The sequence below is a fragment of the Coffea arabica genome, chromosome 2c (assembly GCF_036785885.1).
Source record: "Coffea arabica cultivar ET-39 chromosome 2c, Coffea Arabica ET-39 HiFi, whole genome shotgun sequence".
Taxonomy (NCBI): Eukaryota; Viridiplantae; Streptophyta; class Magnoliopsida; order Gentianales; family Rubiaceae; genus Coffea; species Coffea arabica.
This window is the reverse complement of record NC_092312.1, coordinates 28,944,365-28,969,106: the sequence shown is the minus strand read 5'-3', so window position 1 is coordinate 28,969,106 and position 24,742 is coordinate 28,944,365. Positions and strand designations below refer to the sequence as shown.

Here is a 24,742-nt window from a genome sequence, read left to right as displayed (position 1 = left end):
CAAAGAGGATGGTACTTTCTTCTAAAGTTTTTTAACTTGTTAAGTTGGTTTAACGGTGAGATAAATTGTTTAAAAAATAACTTTAGGGGGTAAATTGATAATGAGACTATAGTTTATAGGGGTAAAGTAATAATAATTTTAAGAGCTAAACATGTTTTTTTATTTTAATTAACAAATTTCGTTAAGTTTAACCGTTAATTTTGGAGGTAAAGTAACTAAAATGTAACATTGATGGAGAAATTAACAGTGACACTAAATGTTAAGGGAGTAAAGTGATAATAACTCTTAAATTTAATATTTAACAATTTAATAATTTAGTGAATTCAGATTTCAAATTTTAGATTTCAAATTTTAAACTTCAATTTTATCAAATGCATTCCTTAATTTTACTACGAGGATGAGCTGGTGCACATGATGAGCTGGTGCACATTAGGAAACAATGGCACACCACCAAGTGTATGTCTAGTTTCTGCTGGATACAAAGTGGAATATTTCATTCTTTGCTTTATGTTTCATCCTCTGGGACCCCGCATAGGAAAATATCATGCAGAGAGTATAAATGATATATCTTCAAAAACCTTTGGACAATATTTTCTGCATCCTCTCAGTCTATCCAAAAACAGAGCTCTCGCTTCAAAGTTTCATGGCGATCAGTGGATGCTCATCTACAAACCATTCATCAACTCTTCCCACTATATCCTTCTCTTACTATAGTCCAACTAAATCATGTCATCAAGTTTTCAACAATCTGCATCTTCCTCCAAGTCATTCTTCCTCTAAGCATGCTCTGAAGTCAACTCCTGAGGCTACATTTGCCACTTCTACAGCTACTCATGAGGGCGTGACACTCACCATTGATGCTGCTAAGGCTGCAAGAGCTGCGGTTGCTTCCGCATTTGAAATTGAGAACTTCTTGGATTTCAGAGAGTGGAAGAAAGATGATGAAGAGAAGACTTGGAGAAATGGAGTGTTGATGAGGAGGAAGAGGAGAAGAAAAAGGAGAAAGGCTTTTTCTGAGAATTTGGAGAATGAGAAAGTAATTATGAATGTTGCTATAAAACCAACCAATTCAGGGCAATATTTGACACCTAAACAAGAGGCAGAATATACTCTTTGCCTTAAGGTATGTTCTGCTTTCAAAGCCTGAAACAGGAAAATTTCCAGCAGTTCTCAATCTACATTTTATTGGTAAATGGAACATTAAAGTCCTATGCACCTAGCAAAAGACAAAGAAAGAACCTTAGTTCAAATCATATGCATGTTGTAAAAAACTATTTAACAAGCACATAGAGATGGCAAGTGAAACTTGTCTCTTGGTTAAAGTTACAGCATTTGCTCCTTTAATTTAATTTAAGTGTTTAATCAGAAAATATGTAAATGTTCATTAAATGAGCGGAGATTTCTGAACATTTTTAGGAAGAGGCAAGAGTTGAAGCTGTGAGAAAGAGAATTGAAGAGACTACTGAGAATGAAGTCACTTTTGCTCAATGGGCCAAGGCAGCAGGGATGAGTAAAAATTCACTAGATAAGGTTTTGTGTGATGGCAGAGAAGCTCAGGAAAGAATCACAAGATGCTACAGAAGACTTGTAATTTCTGTTGCATCTTCTTATCAAGGCAAAGGGTTGAGCTTGCAAGATCTGATCCAGGTTCCTTTATTTCACTTCTTTAGTCAGCAGTTATCTTCAGTTATTTATATATAAAACCTGCTTTGTCTCTGTGTAGGAAGGAAATCTTGGGCTTCTTCATGGTGCAAAGAAATTCAATCCAGAGAAGGGCTATAAGCTATCAACTTATGTTTACTGGTGGATTAGGCAAGCTATCACGAAAGCGATAGCAAAGAAGTCTAAAATTACTCGGCTGCCGGTAAGAAAATACATACTGTTAAATTCTCTGTTCTTCTACAGGTCCACCTGACCAATTAAATTTGTTCAGCTACTACCCTTCTATTCACCACCACTTATTAATCACTCTTAAAGTTTGTTCTAGTCTGTTTGAAACAGTCACAGTCTTCAGCTTGATGTACACAGTTTCTGGCTTTTGCTGAAGCTTTAGTTTGCCTTTTCTCTATTCAGGTTCCTTTTTTTTTTCTTGTTTATTTGCTATGAAGCAAATGTCAACACCTGTAATAACATAGCCAGCCAGTTGAGTAACATTACAGATTCATGCAAAGCATTCTTTGCCTGGTTTTTCCATGCATCGATATAGTCTATTTGCACAATCGTATTTAATACAGAATCAGCAGCATACATGAGCACATTCCCTAAATTTATCATGGTGCATGCTGTTGTGGACCATAGATATCCAAGATCATTTTGTTCTTGGCTGAATTGAGTGAAATAATTTGTAGTGTATATGACTTTGAAAAGAAAGTTTGTAATTGGTGAATGCAATTAGCCTGTCCTGTGTAGGGAAGCGTAAGTGAACTGGTCCCAAGGATATGCGAGGCAAATGCTGTCTTAAGCAGGAGGCTACGGAAGCTGCCAACATGCCAAGAAATTGCAGAAGCAGTTAAAAGGGACATGTCGACTGTGTGGCTTGCTCTTGAAAGAAACAGAGAGCCAATTTCCCTAGATCAACCAATAGTAGCTGGAGCTTCCATGTCATTGCAGGTTCTAATAAATTTCAGTTTTGTTCTCTTTCTTTTCTCATCGAAACCATGTCCTACGATAAATTCAGTGTGTTATAGGAGACCAAGAAGGTGCAGTTTTCTCCTTCAAAGTCATGATGGTTAGGCAACTGCCTTGCAAGAAACGTTTTAAAACGTCTTTTGCAAGTAAGATCAGAATGAATCGTCAAAACAGACTCAAAGTTCAAGACCAAATCACATTTAAAAAGAACTAGACTCATAAGAATAGAACATAGCAAACAACATGGGGTACCATACTAGTCTAAAAGAATGAGACAACCTGATATGAAAAATTGATTCTCGAAATAAAAACCATTTAACCACACAGTCAAAGCCTTTTTAGGCAAATGATTGAGGACATCTTAACTATTCCTGAAGCAGCCTACAATACAATTCACTCCTTTCTCTAAAGAGGAGTACCGTTCTTTACAAGACTTAAAGTTTGAATCGCAAATGGATTCGTCCCTTGTCATAGATGAAGGATTAGATCCTTATTGTCCAGATTCTCTCATTTCCTTCTTATTTCCTCTATTGAAGAAATGCTAGAGAAAGGTTGCCAATAAATGCTTAAAAGGAAATTAAAGACCTGCCAGATCTGAAAGTAACAGTGAGAGCTATAACTTGCAACTGGCAAATTGTTCTTACATTAGCAGAGATCAGAAAACTAGATGACATTATACTATCATTGGATTCCTTTCAAAAGAAAAGATTGACGAGACAGCCATAGCCTTTTGAAGAAAATGCTTAATGGTTTAGAATCCCATTAAGTAGGAGTCATCGACGTTCATCTACATATTCCTGATGTCCTTTACAAGAGTATGAAAATTATCGTTTCAGTGTTGATTCTTACTGCTCCATTTCTCCCTTACCCTCTTTGTCATTTCCCTAGTATAAACCCAGCCAAAAAAAAAAGGAATGCTTAAAGTGAAAGGGTACACTTTGGTTCAAATTATCAGAGTGCAACTATGAGCAGTATCTGTTTATAAGCTATTGAATTTCAATGGTTGCGCAGGAGATTGTAGCAGGACCAGATGAAACAACTCCAGAAGCAATAGTGAAGAAACAGTTCATGAAGAGGGATATAGAGAAACTGCTCAAGGGACTATGTGATAGAGAAGTAAATATCTTAAGACTGTACTATGGCCTAAATGGGAATACTCCTCAATCATTCGAGGAGATAGGAAGACAGCTAGAACTTTCAAGAGAGCGAGTACGGCAGATCAGTTGCACAGCCTTAACAAAATTACGTCAGACTAGTATGGTAAATGATTTGATAACATATATATTGCATAGCTGAATCAGCAGATTACATATATGACAAAATAAAGAACTCAATTGGCAGAAATTGTGGTTCTGCTGTAATTCTTTGAAGAGAATTAAATAGCATTATTTGAAACAAACCAAAAACTTTTATCTATTGTACCCATCTAGTAGTAAGCATGATCTTTATCCATAGCTGTTTCATTTATGAGATAGTAGCTGGTAAATAATCAGAACAACCTATAGCCTGAAATGAAGGTTTCCTAATCAACAAGCGGACTGCAATTACTGCAATGAGCAGGAATGCGTGTATTAAGCTAGCTGTGATAATCAAATCATTTGTCTTCCACTTTGTGTTGTTGGTTACATCTTTACTAAATGCACGACAAAGAAGAAGATTTACCTGATATAAATATTCCATCTTGAGCTATTCATACAAGTAAAATAGTAGCTGGAGGATTTTGCCTTTTCAGATCAAACAGGGAAAAGAAAATGCATGTACTTTCTCAGAAATAGTTTCATGTATAAATTATAACTGTCTAATTTCATCTCTAAACAAAGTTACGTCAGAAATTTTATTCTAGCATCTTGTACGTGGAATAGATCACCCATGTGTCAATGCCTAAACACTCTTGTATGTGTTAGAAGCTGCAGAAAGCTTCTGAACAATGGTTTCAAATTAGTCAAAAAGTAACTCCTCTTTCGTCATTCTCTTTCCCCAGCACAGACATCCAAATGATAAACCAGAGGAGTTATCCAAATTACTCTTCCCCTTCTTCACTCTTCCGACAGACTGCACCAAATTGATTTATTATAAGGTCTACAACCAAGGGTACCAAATCATCAGATGGAACTCCCTTCTTATAAACTTCTCCTAAATGTGAATCACTGCCAATTCTCCCTTCCAAGAACACATCCACACCTTCGACTGGCTTTCCATTTTTATCTCTTGTCATGCATCCCATGAATCCAATATCTGCAACTTGAACCTGTCCACAGGAATTTGGGCAGCCAGTCCAGTGCATTCTTACAGGCCAAGTGACGGAAACTTGGCGCTGAACCTCCTCTGTGATCTTCAGTGCACGAGCTTTAGTCTCTATTATTGCCTGCCCACAGAACTGATTGCCAGTACAAGCTACCAAGCCTCTCATGAGAATAGGTGGTTCTGGAGAAAACCTGTTCTTTAAAAGATGCTCTTTGAGCAATGCCTCAAGCTATGAAGACCAACGAAGCTATAGCTTTCCTGTTTCTGTGGATGGATACCAAGATAATCTCTCCTCTCCCATTGCTTTCGAACCAGGTCTTCAGATGATGCTCTCTCTAGCTCTTGTTGGGGCATCCTCTTAACCACGTGATCTGTTCCGCAAAATTTGCATTTAACTGCAGTAACTTATTAATGATCTTCTGAATGAAAAGAGAATGAAATGCTCACAAGTTCATCAATCAACCACATCATTCTTGTTTCTACCTGTTCCCCCTTGTACCAAGATCTCTGAAAGTTTCCAGTATTGCTTTACAAACAGGTATTATATCGTCTCCTGGAACCCATGCATCAAGAGGGATTGCGTCTGCACAACGTTTGGGGCTGAAGAATCCACCCACCAGTAAATTGAATCCAAATCTTCCATTTTTAGTGGCAGGCATATAGGCAAGATCATTTATGTGAGGGTGCTCGTAAAGATCATGAGAGCCAATTACGCATACATTCCACTTCCTTGGCTATATTTTTTAATGACAAAGGATTAAATTGGTAGAGATAATACATGTGGGACTAAATTGCTTAAAACTTCAAAGATAAAGGACCGAAATGGTCATTTTTCCGATTAAGCCCAATGCGTTGACTTATCCACATTATGTTAACAGTACTACTAGTTCTAAGGACCAATTTCACATGGCCCAAGCTTGATGCAATCCAAAATAATAGGCTATTGAACTTAGGACACAACCAAATAAATAAGCCCTCTTTGATAATCTAATTTATCATTTAAATTTAATAAAATTTAAATTTAATATATTCAGATATATTTGATAATAAAAAATAGAACATATGAATTAATTAAGTGATATTGAAATTTTTAGGCAAAACTTGCTTTAAAAAATAAATGATAAGTTATTCACTTGTGACATACACTGAAATGTATCAAATTTAATATTTAACGATTTAGTAATTTAATAAATTTATATTTCAAATTTTAGTTTTCAAACTTCAATTTTATCATATACATCCTAAGTAAATAACAATAAGTAACTAGAAGCACATGGGCTTGGTTTAATATTTGGGATAATTTCAGAAACCTCACTTGAGATTTCTCATGATATTACTCAGTTCCTCTAAGATTTTTAAAATCTCACTTACTTCCCCTGTCAGTTTGATAAGATCAAATATTCCTACAAAGGTCAAAAATTGACAATGTTACCCTTGCTTTTAATAGCTATTTAACCAAAAAGCCAAAACAAAATAAAAATTTTAAACCAACAAATATAAATTAAAAAATAAATATCAAGGTCATTGTGGGACAACAAAGAACATGGATAAATTAAATCTAGTCAAAGTTAACTATTTACAAGGATTTTGGTAAGTAACTAACGCCTTAAAAATTTTTATGGGCAGTTATAATGAAATCAATAAATTATTTAAGAAATATGTTTTAATACATGGTGTAGTTTAAGTTGTACTAAAAAATGAAATAATCTCCTCATATGTGTAGTTTGTAATATAAGTCCAAGTTATAGAAAAACTTTATAAATAAGTCAGAAATTAAAAAATAATCAAAAAATGATCCAATGACCAAATATATGTTTAGGAATATCCTTGTTTTGTTTGGTTAAACATCATGCATTATATTAGATAATAGTTGTTGTATATCTGTAAAATTACTCATTATTGCATTTATCTTTCTTGTATTTCCTTCGAAGGGGCTAAATGTTATAAGAAATGTCAATCTAGGGAGGTATACGAGATTTTAAAAACCTCAGGTGTGTTGACTGGTATTATACAAAACGCTAGGGAGGTTTCTGAAATTATCCCTTTATATTTCCTACAAATTTAGTGTACGCATTCATCGTCCACCACAAAAGTAGCTCGAGCATTAGTTTTTAGACAATTTGGGATGGTTCCAATTCCCAGCTTCCTTGCACTTTCACTGATTACACCAGATGCAGAAACAGAGACTCACTGAAGAGGAGAAATGAGCGGAGAAGGGAAGGTGGTGTGCGTGACTGGAGCTTCGGGATACATAGCTTCATGGCTAGTCAAGCTGTTGCTTGAGCGTGGCTATACTGTCAAAGCTTCCATTCGTGACCTCAGTAAATCATTCATGCTCTTTACGGCTTTTAGCTTCTTCCCTGAACCCTTTCTTATGTCCACCCAATACATTTCACCTATCAAATTTAGCGTTCAATGAATTGTTCCGGTAAATATTTGAGAAATTTAGCATCCCTTTAACTAGTAGTTTGTTTTTGCATGATGACACAGATGATCCAAGAAAGACAGAATTCTTGGAGGCACTGGATGGAGCCAAGGAAAGACTTCACTTGTTCCAGGCAAACTTACTAGAAGAGGGATCCTTTGATGCAGTGGTTGATGGATGTGAAGGCGTTTTCCATGCTGCATCTCCAGTTCAACTTTCAGTGAGCAATCCGCAGGTAAATTTCCAAATGATGATCGATTTTTGAAAATTTTGAATTTCAACTAATAATAACTATATGGCTCTTAACATTCGTAATTCTTCACATGCTTAAATAATTGTTATGTGGCTAGTTAGTTACTGAAATGGTCTAATTCCTTTATGTTCCTCAGTTACATAATTGTTGTGTACAAGAAGTTTCAAGTGTAAAGAGAGTGAGTATTCAAAGAGCATCTTAATTGTTGGTAGTGTACAAAATTGTTGGTAGTATTCAAAGAGCATCTTGCAAGTCTCTGTTTCTATGATTCTGTTTTTGTGGATTTCCTCAAGTAACTTGCAGGAACTTCATCAAGTCTTAATTGAGTATTTAGAGTAATTAGGATGAACGATATCTGTAAAATAAGCTGTCATCCAGAAAAAAGTTCAAAAAAGGACAACAATTGGATAACATTAGAACTAGTATAGGCTCAAGAGTGTGATGCATACATTATATATAAAATGGTATTGATAACAATTTCTTAGGCAATGACTTCACTTCTTTTTTATGGGTTAGAGCATAATGGAGCTGATGAATTACCCACATTGCAACGACTTCATTCCCTTTTTTTTCTGTTAATTTCTTAGGCACAGCTATTGGATCCTGCAGTGAAAGGAACGCTGAATGTGCTACAGTCTTGTGCCAAAGTTTCATCTATCAAAAGAGTGATTTTAACGTCTTCCCTTGCAGCAGTTGCTACCAATGATGAACTAAAGGACGGTGTCATAGTAGATGAAAGTTGGTTTTCAGATCCGTTATATTGTGAGAAGCACAAGGTGTGTCAATATGCTATTTTCAGTTAAACTGCCTGAGGAAATGCTTGCTATTTGTTAGATTCCATGGAGTCAGCCCAATTGTCAGATTGGCTGACAAAAGTCTTCTAGTTGTTTCAATTTGTTTATGGAAGATAGTAGTATCACTAATAAGGCTTTAAGTATTGAAAGCACCGGCAATAATTGGAAGTATACAATAATTTAATGATTAACAAGCTACAAATATGAAAGATAAATGACACACAATATTAATGTGGTTTGACTCCACCATTGAGTCTACGTCCATGGAGAGAAATTTGTTCTTTATTATGAGAGGAAAAAAAACCATATACAAGAATACAATTTCAACTCAACCCTTGTATACCATCTTTCATCTCCTAAGAACCCCCCACACCCTATGTATAAAGTTACATGTCCTCTCTATGTGTTTTTATGTGTCTCTTGAGTAGTATGTCAATCTACCTATTTATAGAGAATATTATTTAGCCAAAAAATCAAATAAACAACAGGAAACCAATGCTAATTCCTAAACTTATACAGAATAGGAAATAACTTTTAAATCCTAAATAAAATAGAAAATTTCTTGGTCACTATTTCAAGTAACTAAAACTAATTAGAAAGTTAGTTACTTCCACACAAAACAAAAAATTTGCCTAAAAGAACTTAAACCAATTTCCTAATAAATTTCCACCTTGACGAATATTTCTTTTAACAACCATTTATCTTCAACTATCAAATAATATGGTACTGAACTATACATCCGAATCAATACAGTTTTGACACCAAATTGATTTCGGCAAATGAACATGTGTAGTTATTTCGAATCCAACCTCCAGTTGACTTGCGAGAAGGTGTCTCAATTCACCATCTCCCTTTGCAAGATTTCTTCTCATCACCTCTTGTAACTCAAGATTTCCTTCTTTGTTTGGATAGAGTATTATTTCAAATAATTATTTGGAATAATTACTGTAACACTTTTTGAAATGTGATGTATATGAGATAAAAGAATGGTTGGAAATATAAAAAAGTGATTGAGAAATATGTTTATGATGCAAGCAAAAATTTTTTTAAAAAAAATTTGTTGTCCAAACGCAAACCTCCAAAGCCGACAGAGTATGGAAATTGGAAAATACTCCACACACGAAACTTCCGTCCTCCCATTGCACCATGATATAGAGTAAGTAACAGCATGCAATCTCATTTTCCTTAAGAATACTCTTCAAAACAACAATCTCATTTTTTTTTAAGCAAAAAAAAAAAACAACAATTGACACGTACAAACAACCAAACATAGAATCTTGAGAATTATTTGGGAAATCTTTTTCTTTATCTATTGTAGTACTTTGTTTTTTGGTGTGGTGGGAATTGGGAAAATGGTTTAGTAATTTGGTCAGTTGATTTTAAGAGAATGATGATGCTTTTTTTATTGGTACAGAAATTAATGTTCGATTATTTTCATGTTCTTGATTTCTGTGTAATAGTATTATATCCCTTAAATATTTTTTTTGAACTTTAATTACTAATTCGCCATCTCCAAACAAGCTACATAAAAGAACATGGACTGAAGTGCCATGAAGAAAAAAAAGAAGACAGGAGTACTTAATTGTAATTCTACAATTACAAGCATTCCAGTGAGGTTTCAGTATGTTATAGTAATTTATTTCGATTAGGCCCTCTTTAAGGTTCCTCTTTTATGGCATATTTTTTACTGTGATAATTTGCCAAGAAAAAACCCAAAAAAAATGAAAAAAAGTAAAATCCAAATAGAAAACTATTTGTCTTCTGTGAATTCCCTTTCTAAACATCTCTTCTGAATTTGTTTGGATAGAGTATTATTTGAAATATTATTTAGAATAATTATTGTAGTACTTTTTGTGATGTGATGTATGTGAGATAAAAAAGTAATTGGAAATGTGTTAATGATGCAAGCGAAATATTATTTGAGATAATTTGCTATCCAAACAAACATATTCCTTTCCATTTTTAGGACTGTCTCGCCACGTATGATTTCTAAAACTCCACTTAAAACGAAAAACTAATAACTGTTAGAGCCTTCTAGCATATGAAAATTAGATCTCTTTGTTTCTTTAGAACACATGTCACACCACCTAAAGAATATAATCTGAATCTAGTAACCATTTGTGATGAAATATCAACCGATAGAACTGTAAGAATATCTCTACTAGTTCATGTCCAAAATTAACGTTGGATTTCACTTCTTTTTTTTTATCCTTGAATCACCTGACTAAATTCACTGTCAAGTATCTCCATTCTTTTCGACTTTCCATCCTTCACTTTTAATGCTTCTTGTCAAACTCTTGAAACAAGGATACCACCCATTAAATTGCTCAATTGGTAATAGCCACCAACTCACTTGATCACAATAGCTAACCAGAATCCAACCATGAACCCCGCTCTGATACTAGTTTGTTGGGATTTAAGTGTTTGTGAGTAGTTCAGTCTCGCGAACAAACTCTGATACCACTTGTTAGGATTCAAACGTGGAACACATAACTATTGAAATATCAATAACACAACAATTTAATGATTAACAAGTCATAAACATAAAAGATAAACGACACGCAATATTTAATATAGTTTGACTCTACCATTGAACCTATGTCTACGGAGAGAAACATGTTTTTTATTATGATAGAAAAAAAAACCTATACAAAAATACAACTTTAACCTATACCCAACCATTGTATATCACTTCTCATCTCTCAAGAACCCTCTCTCACATCCCATGTATAAGGTTATATATCGCCCTTATGTGCTCTTGTGTATATCTTGTATAGTATGTCAACCCACCTATTTATAGAGAATATTATTTGGCTAAAAATTAAATAACAACAGGAAATTAATACTAATTTCTAAACTTATATAGAATAGGAAATAACTTCTAAATCCTACAAAAAATAGGAAATTCCTTAGTTACTACTTCAAGTAACTAAAATTAACTAGGAAACTTGTTACTTCCATACAAAATAAGAAATCTGGTTAAAAGAAATTGACAGAAGGCTCTACAGTTAAATATTCATCACGCTGATAACACATCCTCTCTTAAAAGGCTTAGCAAAAGAGCCCTTACCATGATCACCCATGCAAAAGCACCTCAGCCTTTGTGAGTGGAAGAAGATACTTAACAAAAGATAAAGTAAAGAAAACAAAAGGAAGCAACGGAGACGAAACTTTCCTATTGCTAGCATTGCTAACTATTTGATGGCATCAACAAAATCAAAACGCTAAAAGCGCGCAACAGATTGATAGCAGACCAAAAGAATGTGTTTTATAGATGAAAGAAGTGTGGGATTACTTCGAAGCCAAAAAGTATATTACTATGGAATGAATATTGGAATGCTTGCTTGAGAAGGCTTATTGACATATGCACAAAGAAAACATCACGCTACTGAAAATGTGAACTTTAGTTTCTGTTTTGTTGTTTACTCAAGTGCTAAGAAAGCAAAACACTAAATTTAGCAAGTAATCTGCCAATAACTATAATCATTCGATGCGATCAACTGACATTGTCAGGAGGGAGAAAAATTAGCCCTGTTAAGAGCCATGTATACTTCTAAAATAAGCCCCATTTCTCCAGAGTAGAAGGATTTAGGGAATGTGACTGGATGGTCTCCCAAGTGTCTAGAAAACATACTTTTCTAATGTCCGACTTGAAGAATTATGCTTTCAACTAAAGCTACCAAATATTTTCTCTCTTTCCAGTTATGGTATCAACTATCAAAAATTTTGGCAGAGAATGCTGCTTGGAATTTCTCAAAGGAGCATGGCATTGACATGATTGCAATTAATCCAGGAATGGTCATTGGTCCATTCTTGCAGCCTTCTACCACTTTGAGTGCAGAAGTGATCTTGAGCCTAGTAAATGGTATGTTAAGAAATTTATCATATTGTTAAGTAGTCAATCTACAGAAAGTTTCTTGTACACAAATAAAACAAAGAAGCCGTGGTTGACTCTGGTGAAGTTGTAAGCCTGATCATTTTATATTACAGAAAAAATATACATTGCACACAATAGGTATGCATTATTGGGCATCATATGTAATCATTTCAACTCTTTTTATTTGATTATGTAATGCACATGAATACAAACAGGTGAGCGCATATGTCTAGTTGCTGGGTATACAATCATATTGTCTAAAGAGCTTGCTACCAAATTCTTCTTTGGAACTTACCTGTGTCAGCATTTCTTCACTGCCAAAGCTTTGGAAGTTCAATGTGAATTAAACAAAAACATCTGCTTCAGTTAGACGAATTATTTACTTTGAGGTAGTCGCATAGGACTTGGAGGCTTTTCATTTGAAACACAGTTTAGTAGTTGAAAGACTTCTTATAGCAGACGATATAGGAATTGGAGCTTGTTGTGGTGGCTTCTAAAGCTTTCTTACAAGATAGAGTAACCAGTCTGAGCATTTTATTCAGTACTAGCTTGTTGTGGTCTCTAGTCTCTGCAGATTTTGCATAAGTTGCCTGACAATCTGCTTGGTGTCCATGACTTGATCATTTTCCCATGCAGACTCTCTCAGACTCCAGCGTTATTTACCTGACCTGGTTTCTCACGTTCCCTCTTTTTTTATATAGTTTTTGGGTTGTAAAATGTCCAGAAAAATGAAGTGAAATACTTCATGTTAAATAGAAATTTGACACGTTTGACTATTTACATCTCTCTTTTAAGTATCCTGACTTTACAAGTAATGATACTCGTCTATATGGTAAGAGATGTTATCCCTTTTACTGTCGAATGCAGGAATTGACCCATTCCCTACTGTGGTTATACCATGGGTTGATGTTAGAGATGTTGTATATTCACATATTGTTGCCTTTGAAATCGCTTCTGCCAGTGGAAGATATTGCGTAGCTGAGAGAACTGCAGGCTGCTGTGAACTTATCAAGATTCTGACTGAACTCTTCCCTACTCTCCAATTGCCCGATAAGTGAGTCTGGTTTTCCTGCTCCGTTAGGCCACACTGACGTCTTTGCATGCTTTAGTTGATTGTTTGCAGCTCCAAAATGTATCTCATCTTTTGGCTTCTTTCTCAACATGATAAAGAGTACTGCATCCTTCTGTACCTATTCATTAGCTTCTTCTCTGGATCCTAATCCATTAGAATGCAAGATGGACCTTGGCAACATTGGATAGTAATTAGTAAACTGCCTTACTTTTGAAGAGTTCAGTTCAATACCAGCTGTATTCTCACTTTTACCTCATTTTTTTTCCTGTTCTGAAATGGTTTTAACGTTTTGCAGATGTTCTAATGGTAGTCCCCTAATTCAGCAGAAATATGATGTATCAAATGGGAAAGTAAAAGGTTTGGGCATTGAGTTCATGCCTTTGGAGGTGAGCCTCAAGGATACTATTGAAAGCTTCAAAGAGATGAAATTAGTTAGCCTTTGAATCAGGGCATTCATTTTTTTTTGTCATGATTTCATTGCTTTAATGGTAAAAAATTACATGTACGAGCAACGGCTCGATCGAAACTCTACAACTAGTGTTCAAAGACACTGAGGAAGCTGTCGCTCCTCATCCACAATAATGCTTAAAGCATCAGCACTCATTTTTTTACTAACTATCATATTTTCTTCCCTATACAAACCAAAAGAGCACATGCAAAACAATCTCTGTAACTGAGAGATGTCTTCAAGTACTGTTGCCATTTTGCTGTCCGCTGGGTTCTGATGTTTTAATTGTCTCCACAATTCCTTGTTACAAAATCTCAGCTTAAGTTTGCTCCACTTTCGTTGTACAGCTTTACACAACACCAACTTCAGTGCCAGAGCTTCATCTAGGAGTTTGTTACCGGAACTAATGTCTTTCAGTGCCCACCCTATCATCATATTACTTGCAAAAATCTTAACTGTGACTCCAATTCCCGCAAATAGCTGCCCTTGCTTCGTGGTTGTAGTCATCTCCATTAGCACTTCTCCTTCATTTACATAATTCTGATCCTGTACATCTTGCCTAGGGACTGTTTCTTCTGTGCTCTCTCCTTTCTCCTTGTACTCTAGCTGCAGCTGCTCTAACCATTCAGAATGTGCCTTCCCTATATATTTGAATGGAGGAACAAGGGTAGTGTTCTCGAATTCTCTTTTATTTTTTTCTTTCCACACCTGCCACAGGATGTTTGCAGTTAATCCAATGTGTTCCATCCCCTCTGACCTGTGCCTTGCTTCTGAGATTCTTAGCCACCACCTTTTGAAGTCTCCCTGCTGATCCTTACAAGAAATATGGCTTGTTGCGACGCCAAGAATGTGCCACAAAAAGCCCAAAAAGCGCCGCAAAAAAGTATTTGCGGCGCTTTTGTGGCACAATTCCTTTGTGCCTCAAAAGTAGCCGTTACAAAAGAAAACGACACTTTGTTTAAATGTGTCGCAAGCATTTGCGGCTCAATTAGTGACACATATTAGTGCCACAAAATATGCAAGCGGCACAAAAATTGTGCCGCAAATAATCATGCGGCACAAAAATTGCGTCACAAATATTAAATAGTCTCCTTCAAGAAACAGATGCACTGCAGTGAATTACACTTTTTGCATATTTTATGAATTATTTTTCATGCTTGTAGTACATTTCCCTTTCAAGTAAGTAATTCAATTCACTATCTAAATGGAAACAATCACTGCAAATTTCCAAATTCATCATCATAACCTAATTCCAAAAGGCACAAGTAGTTCCTAATTTCAACCAATTTTGCAAAAGTCATCACGTTTCAATATGGCTAGGCCACATTGAAACATTTTTCGTAATAATTGCAACTTCCTTCCAGAAATGGCATGGCAAATGTAAATAATCCACTGAATTCGGCTCCTGCAACTTCCTCTACTAGTGCCATATATAACTGGGCTGCGTCATCAAAACTCAATGAACTCGAGACAGTAAAAACCAGAAGAGTAGCGCAAATGGTCCTTACGGAGGAAATGGTGTTCAGATGCCATCTCCTAGTGTTCCTTGAGTACCTTGCTACAACCGCAACTCAATCCTTCTCCTTTCCAGTCTCCAACGGCATCATCATCTAACGATCCTCCACAGACTTCACTTGGTGGCTTACCGACTAGAATGCACACGAATTCTGCTAGTTCACCGAACATTGCAATGCAGCAGCCAGCACTTTCTAGTGACACAGATGCAAATGATTCCCAGAGTTCTGTTCAAAAAATCATACATGAAACGATGATGTCAAATCAGCTTGGTGGTGGTATCATGGGCATCAATAATGGCGAATGACATGAAATTAATATCAACAAGCAATAATATGGGTCTAACTAGTAATAACTGCATCGTTGGAGATGGGGTAACCAACACACACTGGCATTAGCGGTTCAGGATATGGGAGCATGACCAATGGACTAACGGAATTTGAGCTGCTTTGGGAAGTAACTCTGTGACCATGAATGGCAGAGTAGGCATGACAATGGGTCTATGACAATGAATGGCAGAGTAGCCATTATTTAAATCAAAAAAATCTTTTTTTCTGAAAAATTTCATTCAAAATAAAGTATAAATAGCAAAAAAATGAAGCCAAAATCCATGCGATAATAAATGCATCGTCAAAAGCTAATGATATGAAGTACACTATTGCTGGGAATTAGAAAATTAGCCGAAATCAGAAACTTTGGAATTAAAGTTGAATGCTATTCAAAATTTGATGCTAGATCCCCATTATTTCACCTTAATCACTTTAAATTCCAAAACAACAGAAGGCAAAAACACCATAAAATTCCACATTTAGAACCTATCAACTGCCAACATTGAACAACTTTTAATCATTCTCCATAAATATGATAAAAGGTGCATATAAATAAAAATGAATTGCAGATCATATAAGCTTAATTACCTTGCATCTGGACAACCCAAGCTTATTGAGCACAACCTTCCTACCATTAGTAGTGGTACCCTTATAGATATATTGAGCGCATGAATTGATATAGATCACAGGGTTAAAGGGACATAATTGAAGGAGAAGTTTAGCACTTGTCTTCTACTAAATAGATCCCTAAACTTTCTCGTAAGAAAACAGACCATTTTGCATAAAAACTTCAAAAATTTTGAGTTTACAAGCTTATTTGGGAAGTAGCATGCAAATGAAGACATAAGACAGTGAATTTCCTGTTATAAAACTTCAAAAATTTTGTCAAACCATCTATGAAAAAATAAGCAATAATTTACCAGCCAGTCCAGCCTTCAGTCTGCATCCTGGGTTTATAAGCTTATTTGGGATATAGCCAACTAGAAGCCATTGCATGTATTAATCTGGGCAGAATAACACACACATATAAGAAACTGGAACTCGTAAAAGAATTAACCAAAGTTGCTACAAGTAGTAACACCAAGTTAATAATGAGAGAAGGTGGGCCTAATATTATACCCGTAGAGGCAATCATGCTTAACAATTTTGTGTTACAATATTATCATACCATATCATAGTGTGACGCAAAAATTCTTGCTACCATAAGCAAGTGCATTTTTAAGTAGTTTGTATGCCTTGTAACCATTTTTAAGGATTAAATCAGGAATTACTTGGTCTAAAACAGCAATACTTGATTGCCATTTTCCACTTTCTTGAAATGATTATGCTCCAAAGTTGGGATTTCTCCTAAACTATTTGTGTGTCCCCAGTCTCCAAGAACAGGGAGAGTTGTTTACAGGCATTTATGACAGAATTACAAATAACACCTAATATCAGTAGCATGATAATCGGACAAATATATAAACTAGAGGATGGAGTGCACTAAAGCTTCAAATGTACCTTCTGCCAACGGCTGCTATCTCGTTGTTTCAAGACAACGACTGTATTGAGTTGCTCAGGCGATTCCATTGTCCATCTGCAATATGGGCTGGACTCTTTAAAACGAGAGTAAACTCCTATTATCTCCCCTTAGGTCGCATTAAAAATATTTTAAAGAATTACAAAAAATACATAAAAATAACCACAAAAGTCTATAAACTCCTGAGCACTAAGGTCATGTAATAAATTCTCTTGATTATACCATAAAATAAATGAATAAAGTGAAAAAAATCGCAAAGGAATTGAGCTTAATTACCTTGCTTTTGAACCAGAATAGCTAGCAAAATTGTTGGGTAAGTTCTCTCAAAGCTAAAATTAGTTCACCGATGATAAAAATTACATGGAGAAGCAAATCCAGCCAGTGAAAACCAATTTATTCACTTTTGGCAAAGTGACCTGAAACTGTTTAACTTCTCAAAATCATGCCAGAAGTCATTAAACCTAAGAACAAACACAAAATTGAGATAAAACTATCGTTAGCTATAAATCTCACCATATTCCTTTGAGAATGTGATCGAGTCTTTAGAATTGGAAAGAGACAAAGAAGAAGAGCAACAAAGAGAGATACAACAACAAGGAAGAAACACTGCAATTGGGAATCGACTTCAACTGCTGAGAATAAAAATGGAAGAGGTCCATCTTCCTCGCGTTAAAACCCTAGCTTCAGGCGTCAAAACCAATTAGCAATCAATCAATCTACTCTTCCAGATTTCCTCTGTATCTCAAAGATGAAGGTGGTTGCCGCATATTCGTTGGCCGTATTGGGTGGAAAATGGAGGAGGTGGAATTAGATTTGACCATTTGAGAGAGAGAGAGACAGAAAGCGAGACAAGTTCATTGGGAATTTGGAATCAGAATTTAGAGTTTAGAAGAAAGAAGTGGGGGGTTTTGAAATTAGCGGAGAATGAAGGAGACATTGGAAGTGAAAGGCGTTTTCCCTTTTCTTTTCCCTTTTCTTTACTCTGGATTTATTAAAACTACGTCATTTTGCCACAAAAATTATGCCCCTTATCAACCTTGCCATACAATTTGAAATGTGCTCTTTATTTGCTGCATTTTCTTCTTGTGCCGCAGCGAAAACATCACAAAAAGCCTATTTTCCTGTAGTGTTTGCTCCATCCCACTGAATGGGAGATGCCTTCCATATGTTTTTCGTGTGGGGGCAAGTCAGCAGAAGATGTTCGACTATTTCCTGTGCTGTTCCACACATCTTACATATCGGATCACCCACCCCCATTTGTCTACTTACTACTGCTTTCACAGGCAGAGCACCTTGAATGCATTTCCAAATGAAGAACTTGATTTTATGTTTGATGTTTAAACTCCACAGTGTATTCCACATCTGATCTAATTGTGAATCACTTGTTGCATAGCTAGAGCTAGCTCCTTCCTGGTTGCACCTGCTTCTCTTTCTGTGTTGCTTCATTAGAAATTTATATCCAGAATTGACAGTGTATAGCTCTCCCTCTGGTTGCCAATAGAAGCTATCCTCCCTTTCAACTAGGCTCAGAGGAATAGCTAAAATTTTTTGTGCATCATTTCTATTGAAGTATCTGAATATGATGTTTCTGTTCCACCTATGCTGACTAATAAGCTCCTCCACCTTTTCCAGCTCACAATTATTCCCTCGACTAGTAGTTGGCTTCCCTGTATCAGTGTCTGGGATCTACTTGTGACTCCAAATATTTGTACTCCTTCCATTTCCTATCCTTCTAATCATTCCTGCATTGATTAAACTTCTTGCCCCCATGAGTCCTTGCCAAATCCAAGATGCATTTTTGGAGAGGCTACACTGTAATATGGACTCCTGTGGAGAATACCTGGCTTTCAACACCTTACTAACCAACAGATTTGGTTTAGTAAGTATCCTTCAGACTTGCTTTCCTAACAGCGCTTGATTAAAAGCTTTAATATCCTTAAAGCCTAGACCTCCTGCACTTTTTGCCATTGCCATTCTTTCCCAAGACAACCAGTGCATTTTGTTCTTACCATTAGCTTCACCCCACCAGAAGTTGGCCATCAATGCACATATATCTTTACATAATCTTCTGGACAGCTTAAAACAAGACATCACGTATGTAGGCATTGCCATTACAACTGCTTTCAGCAACACTTCCTTACCTGCTGGACTCAATAGTTTGTTTTTCCAATTCTGACATCTTTTCCTTATATTGTCTCTCACAAAACCAAAAATCTGCTCTTTAAACCTTGATACTACCATTGGAAGTCCCAAGTATTTGCCTTGCTTAGCCTCTACCATTCCTCCCAAGGCCAGGCATACCTCCTTCTTTTGCTCATCGTCCATATTTTTGCTAAAAAACATTGTTGATTTGTCCAGATTGACTAATTGCCCCAAGGCATTTTCATATGTTTTCAACACCTTCATAATTTCCACTGCCTCGTTCTTATTAGCCTTAGAAAATATGATAGAATTATCCGCAAAAAACAAATGTGTTAGCACTGGATCGTGTCTACTGATTTTGAGTCCCCGGATCCTTTTGCTTTCCTCAGCCCTTCTTAGCAAATTGGAAAAGCCCTCTGAACAGATTAGAAACAGATATGGAGACAAAGGGTCTCCCTGCCTTATCCCTCTTTTTGGTGACACAAAACCTTTAACTTCACAATTACAGTTGAAAGAGTAACTCACTGTCTTCAAACAGCTATGAATCCAGTTAATCCATTTAGAGCAGAAACCCATTTTTTCCATCATTTCCAACAAACATTGCCACTCCACCCTATCATAAGCCTTTGCCATGTCCAATTTGATAGCCATGTAGCCCTCTTTCCCTTGTCTTTTATTTCTAAGAAAATGCATGTACTCATGAGCTATGATCACATTATTTAAAATCTGTCTTTCTGGGATGAAAGCAGATTGAGTTTTGCTAATGCACAGGTTCAAAACAGATTTCAGTCTATTAGCCAAAATTTTTTATATGATTTTATAGAGCACACTACATAGACTGATAGGCCTGAAATTTTTCAGATTGGTTGGGTGCAGTATTTTGGGAATAAGGGATATAACAGTGTGGTTAACTGATTTGAGCATGTGACCTGAGTGAAAAAAAGCTTTAATAGCTAGAATGATGTCACTTTTAATAGTATTCCAGAATTTCTGAAAAAACAATGGAGTCATTCCATCTTGTCTTGGAGCTTTTTCTGGATTCATAGAGAACAAAGCATCGTGGATTTCATCCTCCATTATTTCCTTGGTTAACTTATCATTCATCTCCTGAGTAATAGAGTGTGGAATTCCCTCTAAAATTTCTATCATGTAGGGGTTTGAAAAGATCAGTACAATCCTCTCTCTAATGTAAAGGTTTTCTCACTCTAAAGTAGCTGTGCTCTCTCTTGGGATAAGAGCTCACTCACCTCTTTGGTGGGAGGTTAGCCTTTTTCAAACTTTTTCAAAACCTTCTTTCTCCCGCACTCCCAGATCATGATATACCATCAGTAATTGATCGAGAGGATTTTAGATTCAAGGCTAATGGCAGCTACACTTCGTTTAAGCTAGTCAGTGCATAAAGAAAGGGAGATCAAGCGTCACAATCTTCAACTATGATAAGCTATTGCCTGGACAATAAGAGTCAGTGCTCTGTTTTCTTTGTCTTTTTAAGAGTATAAGTGAGCAACGATAATCTACCTGTTGTGATCAGTAACTATCATCAGGCATTTTTTCTGTTTCGATCCTCTTCTTAGTGTTTCCTTTTGTCTTTTTTTTTGTTCTCTATTCTTTTTTTTACTGCTTGGTCTTGGTCTTTATCTCTTGTGGGTAGAGTAGTTATACCATCTTAAATTTGCTGAGCCTTTCCATGGAGGGTGAGCTGTTAGATATATTACAGAAATTTTCCCTTGAAGGGAATGAGCTGGTAGGAGTCACGCTGGAGGGGGAAGACTTTCAAATTGGCGTGAGAGCTTGTGAAAACAGTATCATTGGGAGAGTTTTAGGAGAAAAAGTTATCAATTTCACTGGTGTTAAAAACTTTGTGGCTGTGGCCTGGGGGTATCCCAGGAATTTGTCAGTGGTGGAACTGGGACCAAATGTGTTTCAGTTTAACATACAAAACTCAGAAGATAAAGATAGAATAGTGGAGGGAGGGTCTTGGGTAATAGATAACCAGATGCTTGTTCTCAAAAGATGGGTTGAAGGCATAGAAGATGACTATAAGGCCTTTGTGACGGCATCTCTTTGGGTGTAGCTCTGGAGTCTGCCAGTTCATTGGCTGTCTAGGGAGATTGGAAGAAAGATAGGGGGAGTGTTTAAGGAAGTTGGAGATGTCGTAATCCCTCAGGTGGGAGGCAAAGAGGGTAGGCATCTGAAGGTCTTAGTCATGGTAGATCTGTCTAAACCTCTTCTTAGAGGTACTATGGTCAGAATAGCAGGAACTGGCAAATGGATAGCTTTCAAATATGAAAGGTGTCCGGATTTTTGTTATAATTGCGGAATTGTGGGACATAGTGAAAGGTCTTGCAAAGAAAGGAGATTGCTAGGAGGGAGTAATGATGAGAATCAGTACGGTCCCTGGATGAGAGCAGGAAATATTAGGGTCTCCCCTCAGAAAAAATATGTTAGAGTCTCTGAGCATAGTGATAGACGTTACTGGTCCTTTAGGAATAAGGAGTTGGTCGAACAGGAGAAAAATAAAATGCATAGCAGTCAGAGTCTGTTGGATGTCCTCAAGGCCACTGGCAGTGGTGGATGTAGTAACCAGGAATATGAAAGAGCAGGGGAGGAAAATAGAATGGAGGGGGCTGTGGGACCTTCTACTCAAGAGGAGTCTCTTAAGGCAGTCTCTCATAATAGGAAGGAGGGTCAGGTGCTAGGCGACAAGGAGGACTTAGAGCTATCTCAGATTAATCAAGAAGGAGAAGACCTCCAGCTTTCTCATGTAGAGGAAGAGATGGAGGAGGATGTAGTTGAAGCAATGCACAACCAAATCCAGGAGTCAAGGGTCTTAGAGAAAGAATCAGAGCTCGTAGTGTATCACCAGGAAACCCAAGGCGAAAATAAGATGGTGGGATTAATTGACAGACAGACCAGGAGAACTTTTAGAAAATTAAAGACTCCAGCTAGAACCAGAAGACCTTTGCAGGCGATACAAGGTAATGAAAATACTCAGGTGAACGTGGGGAAGAGGAAGATCCTGCCTAGAGATGAAGTGATGGAGGAAGCACATCAGGATATATTTCAGTGGAAAAAAACCAAACAATTGGAGGAGTTGTATTTTAAGGAGTCTAAGGAAAAGGAGGAGAGGTCCTTCCTAAATGGGACCTCTAGGTGTAAATGAGAGTAGTGGTGTGGAACTGCCAAGGGGTGGGGATCCCTTGACAGCTCTCCAACTGAGGGAGGTTAATAACCTCTCCTCTCCAAATATCTTTTTCCTCAGTGAGACTAAGAATAGGAAGACTGCCATAGATAGAATAACTAGAAGGTTAAGGCTAGACAACAATGTGACTGTGGAAGCTATGAATAGAGCAGGGGGGATGGCCTTACTTTGGACTAAGGATACACAAATTGTAGAGGTGGCCACTACTGCTTTTACTATAAAAGCTAAGATTGAAGGTAATGAATCTCAGGCAGCATGGTGGTTCATTGGAGTGTATGCTAGTTGTGATCAAAGGATCAGGAAGGAACAATGGAGGGTGCTAACTGATAGAAGTAGGTTGTGGGGATCTAGATACCTGATCGCTGGAGATTTTAATGACATTTTGTCCAATGAAGAAAAGTGGGGGGGGTGTTTAGGGAGGAGAGAAGTTTTAGGGACTTTAGACATTTCATTGAGCTGAACAGACTAGTTGATATTGGTTTTGAAGGCCACCCGTGGACATGGAGCAATCACTGGGACAATGAAGGGGAAATTCGTCAAAGACTAGATAGATGTTTGGGTAGTATGGATTGGTTTCAAGATTTTGAGAGTGCTAAGTGTCACCACATTGAGACTCTAACTTCTGACCACTCGATGCTTTTATTAGACATCAATCCAGGGATAGAAAGGAAAAAAAAGAGGTTTTACTTTGATAAGAGATGGCTCCAGAAAGAGGGGATTCAGCAAGTGGTGGAGCAAGCCTGGAATAGGGAGGAACAGGGATCAAAATTGCTCAAAGTGACTAGAAAGATTAGGAATTGCAGAATTGAACTCTTGAAGTGGAGAAATAATGTTCAAGCTAACTCTAGGAGTAAAATTGAAGGCCTTAAGCAGGATCTTGAGAAGACTAGAAATGCTGGATTAGCTAATAAAAAAGAGGAACTTCAGGATCTCAAAAGACAGTTGGCTAATGCTTACAAGGAAGAAGAAGCTTTCTGGAGCCTGAAGTCAAGAATCAGTTGGCTGAGGGAAGGGGATAAAAATACTAGATATTTTCACTCTTTTGTCAAGGGGAGGAGAGTGAGTAATAGGTTGAACAGGTTACAAAGAGAGGATAGATCTTGGACTGCTAATGAAGAGGAGGTAGTGACTGAACTTTCTGAGTACTTTAAGGATCTGTTTACGAGTGGAGGGAAAGGTGAATCAGGGCATTCATGTACTGTCAAATTGTTTATATCCATGTTTGGAAAACATAGAATTTCAAACTTCTCATTCTTGTTTGTACAAGGTACGCAATTCAGATTATATATAAAGTAGCAAAATTGTAAATAAAAAGAACGGAGCAGGTGTGAACACGAATAGGAAGGGCTGTTCCATGAGGGAACAATCAGTAATTATGTCTCCAAATTTGTTGGGATAGCTCACTTGTGCATTTGATAAAATTAAAGTCTAAAAACTGAAATTTGAAATTTGAAATTTGAAATTTGAATCCATTAAGTTAGTGAATTATTATATACTAAATCTGATACATTTAAATATATATTTTTTGGAGCAAATTTTGCCTAAGAAATTTAGAACCGTTTAATTCATTCAGATGTTCTAGTTTTGATTATCAAACACATTTGAATATGTTAAAATCTGAATCTATTAAATTGGATTATCAAACGGGGTTCAAAAATACTTTTAGGTATATTTAAATAGATAATAAAAGCATAGCACCTCATTATTGACCATTTCCTCAAATTTTATTGTAATCTTTTTGGTAATTCGAGTAATATTTTAAAATTTTTGAGCTTTGAAAAATTCTAATGCTTAAACAAAATTTTTAGTCACACTAAGACAGAAATAAAGGTCAAGTCTTTCCAAAAATAAATTTTTGCCCTAGTCATTGTCAAACTTATTTGTAAGAATCATTGTCTAACCAGTGCTCATAGAGTACTCGTTAAGATATATTTCATGTGTCATATTTTTAGAAATGTAAAATTAATTAGAGAAAGTAAATAAATACAAGATAAGGTAGGTAAGATTAAATAAAAAAAAAGTATATAAATGCAAGCAAAGATAATAATTATTAGCATGTGTATATACTTATAAGTTAGATGAATATTAATTGTGTTTACCTTATGAGCAAACGTTACAAAAACTCTTGATTTATTACTTGTTACAAATTGAGAGCAACTTGAAAATAGGATCAAGACAAGTATCAAAGTATTTAAGTAGAGAACACTTTATGATTGTTTTCTTTTTTTTTTTGTCAAAATTTATGATTGTTTTCGAGATTACAAAATCTGCATGATTAGTAAGGCAGATATTAA

General features: G+C 36.2%; 2 protein-coding genes, 1 long non-coding RNA gene and 1 pseudogene across 8 annotated transcripts; 2 read left to right on the top strand and 2 right to left on the bottom strand.

Moving 5' to 3' along the window:
• The first annotated feature begins 579 nt into the window (after positions 1-579).
• LOC113727138 (RNA polymerase sigma factor sigD, chloroplastic) lies at positions 580-4,080 on the top strand. The gene is made up of 5 exons (XM_027251143.2): positions 580-1,123; positions 1,417-1,647; positions 1,724-1,864; positions 2,410-2,610; positions 3,640-4,080. Exons 1-5 carry the CDS (start codon positions 644-646, stop codon positions 3,922-3,924), a joined length of 1,338 nt encoding a protein of 445 aa, XP_027106944.2. The 5' UTR covers positions 580-643; the 3' UTR covers positions 3,925-4,080.
• A 195-nt stretch (positions 4,081-4,275) lies between these two features.
• Positions 4,276-5,702, bottom strand: LOC113724224 (ferredoxin--nitrite reductase, chloroplastic-like; annotated as a pseudogene).
• Positions 5,703-6,962: 1,260 nt separating this feature from the next.
• Positions 6,963-13,908, top strand: LOC113727135 (phenylacetaldehyde reductase-like). The gene is made up of 6 exons (XM_027251139.2): positions 6,963-7,193; positions 7,363-7,532; positions 8,138-8,326; positions 12,047-12,209; positions 13,089-13,275; positions 13,589-13,908. Exons 1-6 carry the CDS (start codon positions 7,076-7,078, stop codon positions 13,734-13,736), a joined length of 975 nt encoding a protein of 324 aa, XP_027106940.1. The 5' UTR covers positions 6,963-7,075; the 3' UTR covers positions 13,737-13,908.
• Positions 13,909-14,851: 943 nt separating this feature from the next.
• LOC113727136 (uncharacterized) lies at positions 14,852-18,208 on the bottom strand. 6 transcript variants are annotated; one of them, XR_011839306.1, is made up of 4 exons: positions 17,618-18,150; positions 17,381-17,534; positions 17,086-17,161; positions 14,852-16,589 (listed from the first exon to the last, which is right to left on the bottom strand). It is a non-coding gene; the product is annotated as an uncharacterized lncRNA (long non-coding RNA). The 6 variants fall into 6 exon arrangements; XR_011839305.1 differs by having other exon boundaries at positions 17,086-17,180; positions 17,381-17,526; positions 17,618-18,149; XR_011839302.1 differs by having other exon boundaries at positions 17,381-17,526; positions 17,618-18,136.
• Between the last annotated feature and the right edge of the window lie 6,534 nt (positions 18,209-24,742).

Coding starts and splice junctions, on each gene's coding strand:
- LOC113727138 (XM_027251143.2), top strand. CDS start 644: ATGGCGATCAGTGGATGCTCATCTACAAACCATTCATCAACTCTTCCC. Junction 1,648..1,723: donor GCTTGCAAGATCTGATCCAG/GTTCCTTTATTT, acceptor GTCTCTGTGTAG/GAAGGAAATCTTGGGCTTCT. Junction 2,611..3,639: donor GAGCTTCCATGTCATTGCAG/GTTCTAATAAAT, acceptor ATGGTTGCGCAG/GAGATTGTAGCAGGACCAGA.
- LOC113727135 (XM_027251139.2), top strand. CDS start 7,076: ATGAGCGGAGAAGGGAAGGTGGTGTGCGTGACTGGAGCTTCGGGATAC. Junction 12,210..13,088: donor GATCTTGAGCCTAGTAAATG/GTATGTTAAGAA, acceptor TGTCGAATGCAG/GAATTGACCCATTCCCTACT. Junction 13,276..13,588: donor ACTCTCCAATTGCCCGATAA/GTGAGTCTGGTT, acceptor AACGTTTTGCAG/ATGTTCTAATGGTAGTCCCC.